The following is an 8,836-nucleotide window of genomic DNA, read 5'->3' as shown; positions in this document are numbered from 1 at the left end:
GCTTCTCCTTTCCCTGGCACCATGCCTTGCCTGGGAACACAACCAGCAGCCCCACTGTACCCCGGGGCTCTGGACCACTTGCCAGGGTACCTGGAGCCAGAATGCTTCAGGGCCCCATCCCCACGGGGGGGTGTGCTGGGAGGTCAGTGCCAACACACCATGTTTATCTCCCACAGGACACCTGACCGTTGCTGTGGGACAGTCGGATGCTATGGCAGACCCCCCTGCCTGCTGTGCTGCCTGTGCCACCTGCCTGCTCTGCCCCTACAGCTGCCGGTGGATCACTGCCAAGAAGGAGAAGAGGAAGGGCCTGAGAACCACCAAGGTGATGCTGAGCTGGGATTAGCCAGTCCCTGTGGGGGAGGCTCAGAGCGGTGGCCGGGGGTGCGGAAGAGCACTGGCTGGGATGCTCAGCCCAAACACTGCCCTGCTGACCTCTTGCCACTGCTCCTGCTTCCCAGGGCTGAGCCTGAGAGAGCTGGGGTGCTACCTGGCACCCTCTCTGTCCAGGGAGTGCCCTGGCCTGGAGCAGTGAGAAAGCTAGAGGGTGAGCTGTGTGTTCCCACTGGGTGACAAGAGGGGCAGAGCAGCAGAGTGTGCACCTGTGGCAGGGCTCACACGTGCCTGGAGCAGAGCAGAGCCCTAGGGCTGAGTGTGGCAGCAGGTCCTGGGGCGCCTGGCCAGGCACGTGGGAGACACAGTTCCTGGGCTGGGTATGGCCCCCACCAGGAGGGTGTCCCCACCAATTTGTAACCTGGGAGTGGCGAGGCCCTGGGATTCTCTGAGGTCTCCGACTCCCATGGGAGTGGCTGTGCTGCTGCGTGTCCTGTCTTGCCTGGAATGTACAAACAGGTCTGGGCTGTCAGGTGTCCCTCTCAGCACCTGTGGCACCCCTCACTTCCCTGCACACGTGGGGCTAGGGGCTGGAGACCACGGAGCTGGGCCTGGCTTCAGCCACGCAGGCAGGAGCGGTCTGCAAGTTCACCACGGCAGCTCTGAGGCTCTGCACCCCTCTCTGCCCAGCCCACAGATCATCCAGCTAGAAGGGAATGGGACCTGGCTCCCTGCCCCTTCCCATATCCAAAGTCCCAGACTGCCCCCAGGGAATGAATGCTGCATGGGAAAGGAGGCAGTCTTGCCGCAGGAGCCGTCCTCCTCAGCATGGCATAGGCAGCTTTAAAGCTTCTTTTAAGAGATACTGGTCCATCTTCCTGTAGCATGGGACCAGCCAAAAGAGCTCTCCTGGGGAGCTCTGGTCCCTGTCCATGGGGCAGTGTCCTGGGCCAGTGCCTGCTGTGACCCCTTGTGCTCCCTGCCGCTGGCTGGGTTCTCCCCAGGGGTCTCAGCAGCCTGACCAGGGGCAGGTGCTCTTCAGGTGTGTGTATAGCTGTCATTTCTGGCTTTCAGTGTGACTGCAGCTGGTTCCTTTTCCTCTTCTGCGTCTTCCTCTTCACACTGGTGTGGCTCTACTTCGCTATCATCATCCTCAATGATTTCCACAACTTCAACGAGTGAGTAGGACCCCACGTCCAGCCTTGTTCCCCATGTCACCCCTGCCCCTCTGACCGTCCCCTTTGCTGGCAGGTTCATCTTCAAGCAGAGGAAGTTGTGGCTCGACTGGTCCCTGGTCCTGCTCATAGCTACGGCTGTGCTGATCACCTACTCATCTGTGCTGCTGGTGAGCCCTGCTGGTCCCCCCTGTGCTGGTGGGGGTATGGATGTGTGCTGAGCACAGCCTGGATACCGTGCCCTGTGTGGGGCCACGAGGAGCCCACAGCATCTGGAGCTGGGTCACCTGAGCACAGCCAGAGACCCTGCCTGTGCCAGGGGAACACAGCTCCTGTGGCTGAGTCCTGTGCCCTTAGAGGGCTGAGGTGTGGGGTAGAGCCCAGCTCTGACATCTCTTGTTCTCGCAGGTCCTTGCTTTGTGCTTGCAGCTCTGTGGCCAGCCCTTGAAGCTACACTGGCTGCACAAGGTGAGAGACTGGGGCAGGAGGGAGATGTGCCTGCCCTGGCTGCCCATGCACCTTCAGAAGCTGTGAGCAGCCTGCTGAGGCTGTGTATGGCTGCTGTGACCCCACTGAGTGGCTGCATGTCCCCGCTGAGCTGAGCTGCAGCTGTTAGTTCCTCAGCCACATGTCTCTGGGATGGGAATATTCCCATTGCTCAAAGCATGGAGTGCAGAGCTCAGCTGCAAACCCAGATGGAGGAAGTGGGGTCTCAGGACTAGGGGCTGATGAAGAAGGGATGAGGAGGGCTCTGCCTGCACTGCAACTGTCCTGCAGGATGCTTGTGCTCCCCTAACTGCCCTGTGCACTGCCCCACAGATCCTGCTGATCCTAACTGCCCTGGTGGTGGCTGCAGCCTTCACAGGGCTGGGAATAAAGTGGGCGGAGGAGTGGAGAAGTGCACGTATCTCCCTGCAGGTGAGTCACCTCGATGCCAGAGACTCCCCCACTGTACCAAGTACCTGGCCTGGGGGGATGAGCTGAAGGGTGGTTACTGAACCCCCCAGCATGGCTCTGAGCAATGGGGGTTAACTTCCTGCCCTTGACTTCTGCTGCCTGGCCAGGCTAAGAGCTGCTCCTGCTCTTGCAGTCGTGCCTGGGGCAGCTGCCCATCAGGATGATAAGTGGTGGCTGGAGCAGAGCAGGGGTCTGTGCAGTCCACCCAGGAGCCTGTCCTTCCCTCCCTGGCATTTCCAGCAGTATTGGCTGCAGTGGCAGATCCCTGGCATTGGAGCCATGTGTATTTTGGGGACAGGGGCTGGTCTGGTCCTGACTGACACTCTGCCTTTGTCTCCCCAGGCAACAGGTCCCTTCCTGCACATTGGAGTCGTGGGGGGAATGACGCTCCTTGCCTGGCCCCTGGCCAGCTTTGTGTACCGCACCCGCAGTACAGGTAACCCCCTCCAGGGTCTCCACACTCCCCCTCAGCTGGTGCCCCACTGCCAAACACCCAGCTGAGCAGCACAGTTGGCAGAGTGGTGCTCAGAGAGCATTGGTGCAATGGGATCAGGCCTGCAGTTCTCAGTCTGGTGGTCATACCTGCTCTTGGTTGCTTCTTCTCGTGCCCAGCCCTTGGTGCAGCTTCAGCCCTCGCTGCTTTGCAGCTGGAGAAGAGTACGGGTGGCAGACCCAGAAGTGCTGGGTTGGGATGCAAAGACATGTAGTGGGCCAGGAATAAACCTGCAGTGTTCCTGTGGCTGGGAATACAGTGCTTGACTGAGGGCAACCACAGGTTAATGCCAGGTGAAGCAGCCTTGGATTATTCCCAACGGCCTGCAAAATACTTCCTCTGTACCTCACCCCTCCCTCTATCTTCTGCCTCTGCCTGCAGGTCTCAAGGTGTTTCTGCTGCTTCTGTACTGCACAGTGATGATTGCGCTGTATCTGGCTCCCCTGGGAATCACCTCCCCTTGTCTCATGGAGGAGAACCAGCTGCCCCCCAAGCCAGCCCTGGTTGGCCATCGAGGAGCACCCATGGTGAGTGACCAGCAGCACCCTGGCAGTGGTCAGGGTGGATGGGACAGGCTGCTCCGGTGACAGCCTGGCCATGGGGCACCGGATCCTTGCTGCCACAGGCCCGGATGAGCTCTGGCCAGCCCAGCAGAGCAGGGTCCCCACAGCAGCCAGGGCAGGTCAGGCTTGGAGGACGGGTGAGCTCAGGGTGAGGAGGGGGGTTGCCTCCTCAGCATTGCTGGACCAGGAGATGCAGCTCTCAGCAGAAAGCCTGACTATGTAGTGTGGGCTGGGAAGCAGGGATGAGGCAGGCTCTGGCTGTCTGTCCCCACTCCTTTTCCATCCCCCACTGTGCCAGGATCACTCCAGTCTCATTGTGGTTGCCCTAGAGCCAAGCCAAGCCAAGCTGCTGGGTGCAGCCAGGCAGGGTGAGTGCCTGCCTCCTGCCCCATCCTGCCCATGCCCTCTGCATTAACACCGTTCCTTTTTCCAGCTGGCCCCCGAGAACACCCTCATGTCACTGCACAAGGCGGTGGACTGTGATGTGCAAGTCTTTGAGACAGACGTCATGGTGAGGTAAAGGGGCTCAGAGGGAGGAAGGGGCCTGTGTGTCCTGGGATGGATATGCCCACATGGGGCATTCTGGAACACACCTGGAGGGCTGATACAGCCTGCATTTGGAGGGAGCCCTGTTCAAAGGGCTCTGCCGCTCCCACCCCCCCACTATGGGACTGGCTCCAACTTGGTGTCCCAATGATCTGGGAGAGGTTCTGGGTTTCTGTCCTGATGCAGATTGCCTTCCAGGGAGGGAGGCTCCATCACGGGAGGGGTACTGCTTGGAAAACAGAGCCTGGCTCTAGTTCATCTCATGTAATCCTGCTGTGGAGACAGCTGTTGCAGAGAGCAGGGAACTGCTTGGTTCCTGGCTTGGTCTCTAGGTGTTCTGTGCTTTCTGGGTGCTCACATTTTTGTGTAAAGGACATATAGAATAATGCTGGAGGCTACGCTAGCAGGTGGCTGGGAGGGGGCAGAAATGCCAGGGCAGGGATAGGAGACAAACAGCCCCCATTAAAAAAAAACAGCTTCCTTCTCTGCTCCTTTGCCAGTGCTGATGGAGTCCCATTCCTCATGCATGACGAGGAACTCACCAGGACCACCAATGTGCAGGTTGTGTTCCCTGAGAGGGCTGCCCTGAACAGCACTGCCTTCAACTGGACGGACCTCCAGCAGTTGGATGCTGGCAGCTGGTTTCTGGAGGTCAGGATGCCCTACAGGTGGCTGGTCAGGGATGGGTGCATTTGTGGGCGAAGCATTAGCCCTGCCCTGGGGCTCCAGAACCTTCCCTCTGGAGCACTGGTCCTGGCAGACACCTGAACAGGGTGCAGAAGCCTGCACAAATCCCTTGGGTGCGGTTATGCCCCAAGCTGGGGTTTGTTCTGACTCCTCAGCTGAGTCACAGAGGAGGCTGGTTTGAGGGGAGATGTCTTGTGTTTGCTCTGAGCTGCACAGCCTGCCTGGGCTTGAAGGCAGCTGTGGCAAGGCTCTTCCCAAAAGGTGACTAACTACTGCTGAGCTGCTTTGAATGCCCACAGGTGCTGGGCCTGCTTGAACTGTGCTATTAGAGGGGAGAAGGGTAGAGATACCACATGGGTGTGTATAGGAAGGATCCCTGTGCCTGTCTGCACTGGAGAGCGCGCGGAGAGGCCAGTGTAGGAAACTGAGAGCGATAGATGGGCACCAGTCTGGGAGGTGAGAGCTTACAGGGGCTCTGCCTTTGATGCCTCACCCTCTCTCATCCTTGCAGCGGAGTCCGTTTCCCACCGTGCCGAGTCTTTCTGCTGGTGATCGCCACCAGGCAACTAAACAGAGGATCCCCTCCCTGGGACAGGCCCTCGAGGCAGCCAAGCAGAGCAATATCTCCATCATGTTCGACCTCCGGCCTGAGAACCACAGTGACTACCAGAGCTTTGTCAATGCCACCCTGGCAGTGATCTTACAGTCCGGCATCCCACTACAGCAGGTGAGCTGGTCACCGCCCCACTGCTGCCAGGCCCTGCTGTCACACCCCTGCCATGGTGGGAGGTGCCGTGCCAGCCTCGCTGAGCATCCCTGACACCCCGTACACCACATCCCCATAGGTGATCCCTGCTGGGCAGCCCTGTCTGGGTGTGGGGTTCTCTAGCTGGGAGAAGTTGCCAGTAATTAGGGTTTAATGCCTATAGCTTCAGACCCCTCCAAATACTTTGGTTTCTCAGCACTGGCCACCTTGGTGTGTAAACAATGACTCAGTCTAGGGAGGGGACAAACACTGCCAGTGTGAGCAGGAGTACAATGCTGAGGCTTCCACCTCCCCCCACTGCACCACACCTCTCCCTGCAGCTCTTGGACTTCTGCTGCAACCTCCTGTGTTTCCTTTATGTTTCATCCAACCTCTGCAGCACAGAATATATGCTGCCCTTAGGGGATAAATTAGCACTCAAATTGCCTCCCTTCCTTGGCTTTTTGGGTATGTAGAGCAGGAGGGGACATAGCAAAGACTTCTGCTATAGTGCTGATCCAAGGTGCATTCTTGATGCAGAGTTGGGGCCGAAAGGGGTGCACTGCACGATCCACTCAAGGACCCAGAAAGGACATAACTGCTGCAGCTTTCTTAGGCTGGGACTGCTCTCTCACCTCAGTGGGGTCTGTTGTGCTTTCTTCTTGGCTGAACCAAGCTCACAGGAGGCTGTCCTGGCTGAGATCCTCATGGAGGAGCTGAGCACGGGGTTGGGGTCAGGGAGCAGCTGTCTAAGCGTGCCATGTGTGCCTGAACCTGCAAGGAAAGAGAGCAAACTCCCTGGAGCACCTGTCCTCTGCCTAGGTCCTCTGGCTTCCCGACGGGTTCAGGGAACAGGTCAAACAGCAAGCCCCGGGTGTTCAGCAAGTCTATGGCCGGAAGAGACTCCAGAATGAGAAGGAGCCGCTACTCCATGTCAATCTGCCCTACCAGGACATGAGCTCTGAGGAGATCAGGTGAGAAGCCCAAATGCCTGGGAGATGGGGGGGTCTGGGCACTGTCCCAGCTCTGTCCCAGGGGCCAGCAGAGATGAGGGCCAGCTGAGGCTGAGTGGCAGTGTGCTGCTAGGAAGGGCTGGGTGAGTGTCTCGTGGACAAGCATGCCTTATCAAGGCTGGGCTGGTGCAGGGGATGGAGCTGGCTGCAGTCCTCTGCCTTGCCAGCATATCTGCCTGGGATCTGGATCTCCAGACAGTCACTCCACGTGGCTGAAAATGCTGGATCATATCCCAGATGTACAGTCCTCTCTGGCTGTAGGTGGAGTGTGATGGCACCCTGCTGTCTGCTCCTCTGACCACGGCTGTCCCCATGCAGGCAGTACCGCCAGGACAACATCTCTGTCAACCTGTATGTGGTGAACCAGCCCTGGCTCTTCTCTGTGCTCTGGTGCTCTGGGGTGAGCTCTGTCACCACCAATGCCTGCCAGGTGCTGAAGGAAATGAAACAACCCATCTGGCTGCTTGTAAGTAACCCCTCCATCCTTCACCCTGCCCCACAGCCCTGTGTCCCAGGCACTTGTGGGTCCCTTTCTGCAGCAGCCCTGTGCAGCCAGCTTCCTGGAAGGTGACTGGCATGGGAGCAGGTGACCCTGTAGAACAGGCTGGTGGCACAGCAGGCTGGGCTGTGCCATCAGTACACCACCCCTAGCTGGTGTTCAGTGGGTTGTCTTGTTGCCTTGCAGCCCAGCAGCACGTATCTCATGATCTGGATCGTTGTAGACTGCGTTTCCTTCCTTACCATCCTCTGGGCCTTCCTCTTGCTGAAGTAGGTTTGACCTCTTTCCCCCTCCCGGGGCAGGTCTGTTGGGGGACATCACAGTGTGCCCTGGTGGTTTGGTACATATCCAAACCTGACTGTATCTGCTGCCACCCCTCTCTGGATTCAGATTCTGGGGTGGTCCTCTCCTGTCTGGCTAAAACAGTGCAGCGTGTGGAGGCAGCTTTTATCCCCAGGCTGCAGCTAAAAATCTGCCCTGACCCTGCTTCAAGCTGCTGAATGCCTTACTTCACACATCCTAACTCACTCTGTACCCCAGGGCTTGTTGGGGTGGGGCTGGGGAACCCTGGACCTTTTTACCAGTGCTGCATGCACTGAGAGCAGATCCCTCGTGGAACTGTGGGGCCCCACAGCCTCCAGCCGGAGGGGAGGGAAGCTCAGGGGAGGGAAGCGGGAGGCCAGACTTGCATGCTAACATCGATCCTACTCCATCTCCTAGGAAATGCTCCCACAGAAGGCGGCCAGCGGGTGAGTGAGCATGGGATGAGAGCTCCCCTCCCTCGGAGCCAAGGCTGCTTTCTCCAGCCAAACGTGACAGAGTGGTTTGGGATGGCTGGGGGAGGGAAGGGAATCCCAGCCCAGGGAGTTCCTGCCTTGCCCTTAGCAAACAGCCCTGTGGGACAACTCTGGGGAATCCCACATTCCCCAAGTCTCCTCAAACCTGCTTTTCAAGCCACTCCGCCTGTTGCTAGGGGATGCTGGCTGCCCACGATGACTATTTTTTCTCTCTCTCCTCAGAGTCTGAGACGGATGTGCTGCTCACAAAGATCAACAGCTTGATGCAAGAGTGACCCCTCTTGCCTGCGTCAGCCGTGGGGAGGGGCAGCCACAGCCCTGCGCAGCTCAAGCGGGGAGCTCTCCTCAGGCCAGCTTCAAGGCTCCGTTCCTTTGCAGGCTCCTTCCTGAGCCTCACTTCTCCCGTAGCCTTCCTGGCTCTTTTCGTGGTGCACAGCTGCCCTCAGCTGAAAAGACTTGGAACTGGGTTCCCATTTCCCATTGGCAGCGAGGAACTAAAGCTTTGCAGGGATTGCCTAGGGTGGAATACTTATCCAGCAGAGTTGGAGCTGAGACCTCTGCCTTGGGGTTTGGACACTAGTGGGGTTTTGGGTCACCGGTGCAGGGGCAGTCTCTACCTGTCGTCACTGCAGTGGCACTGCAGCCACTGAAGGACACCTGGTTTTCATGTTGTTCCTCTGGCTTGAGGAGTAGAGAATGGGGTGTGGGGTGGCTTTTCACAAGACAGAGCAGGAGCTGAGCTCTTTGCACCCCCATGCTGGGCACAAATCCTGCCCCTGCTGGCTTCATGCTTACGGGTCAGGGTCCCGGCACTCCATGCAGCAGTTAATACCTGTTGCTCTGGGGGAAAAAGGAGCAGGGCTGGGAGTGGGGGGTGTTTGGGGCTGACGGGATCACGATCATACTGCTGCTGCGGCTCCAAGGTGCAGAGGGGAGCAATGGGGACTCGGCATCAGACACATCGGAGCAGGGCCTTGAACATGGAAAGGGGGCGGAGGGGGTGTGTGTAGGGGGTGGTAACATGTCAG

General features: G+C 58.5%; 1 protein-coding gene across 1 annotated transcript; it reads left to right on the top strand.

Moving 5' to 3' along the window:
* Positions 1–211: 211 nt before the first annotated feature.
* GDPD2 (glycerophosphodiester phosphodiesterase domain containing 2) lies at positions 212–8,679 on the top strand. Its single transcript, XM_027902899.1, has 15 exons — positions 212–325; positions 1,408–1,511; positions 1,585–1,678; positions 1,917–1,976; positions 2,328–2,426; positions 2,808–2,901; positions 3,340–3,485; positions 3,955–4,037; positions 4,568–4,718; positions 5,266–5,481; positions 6,322–6,473; positions 6,831–6,978; positions 7,198–7,280; positions 7,732–7,760; positions 8,031–8,679. Exons 1-15 carry the CDS (start codon positions 212–214, stop codon positions 8,081–8,083), a joined length of 1,626 nt encoding a protein of 541 aa, XP_027758700.1. The 3' UTR covers positions 8,084–8,679.
* Positions 8,680–8,836: the final 157 nt, after the last annotated feature.

The sequence above is a fragment of the Empidonax traillii genome, unplaced genomic scaffold (assembly GCF_003031625.1).
Source record: "Empidonax traillii isolate 1590-97213 ecotype Southwest subspecies unplaced genomic scaffold, ASM303162v1 scaffold918:size355816, whole genome shotgun sequence".
Classification (NCBI taxonomy): Eukaryota; Metazoa; Chordata; class Aves; order Passeriformes; family Tyrannidae; genus Empidonax; species Empidonax traillii.
This window is presented reverse-complemented; position numbering and strand designations above follow the sequence as displayed.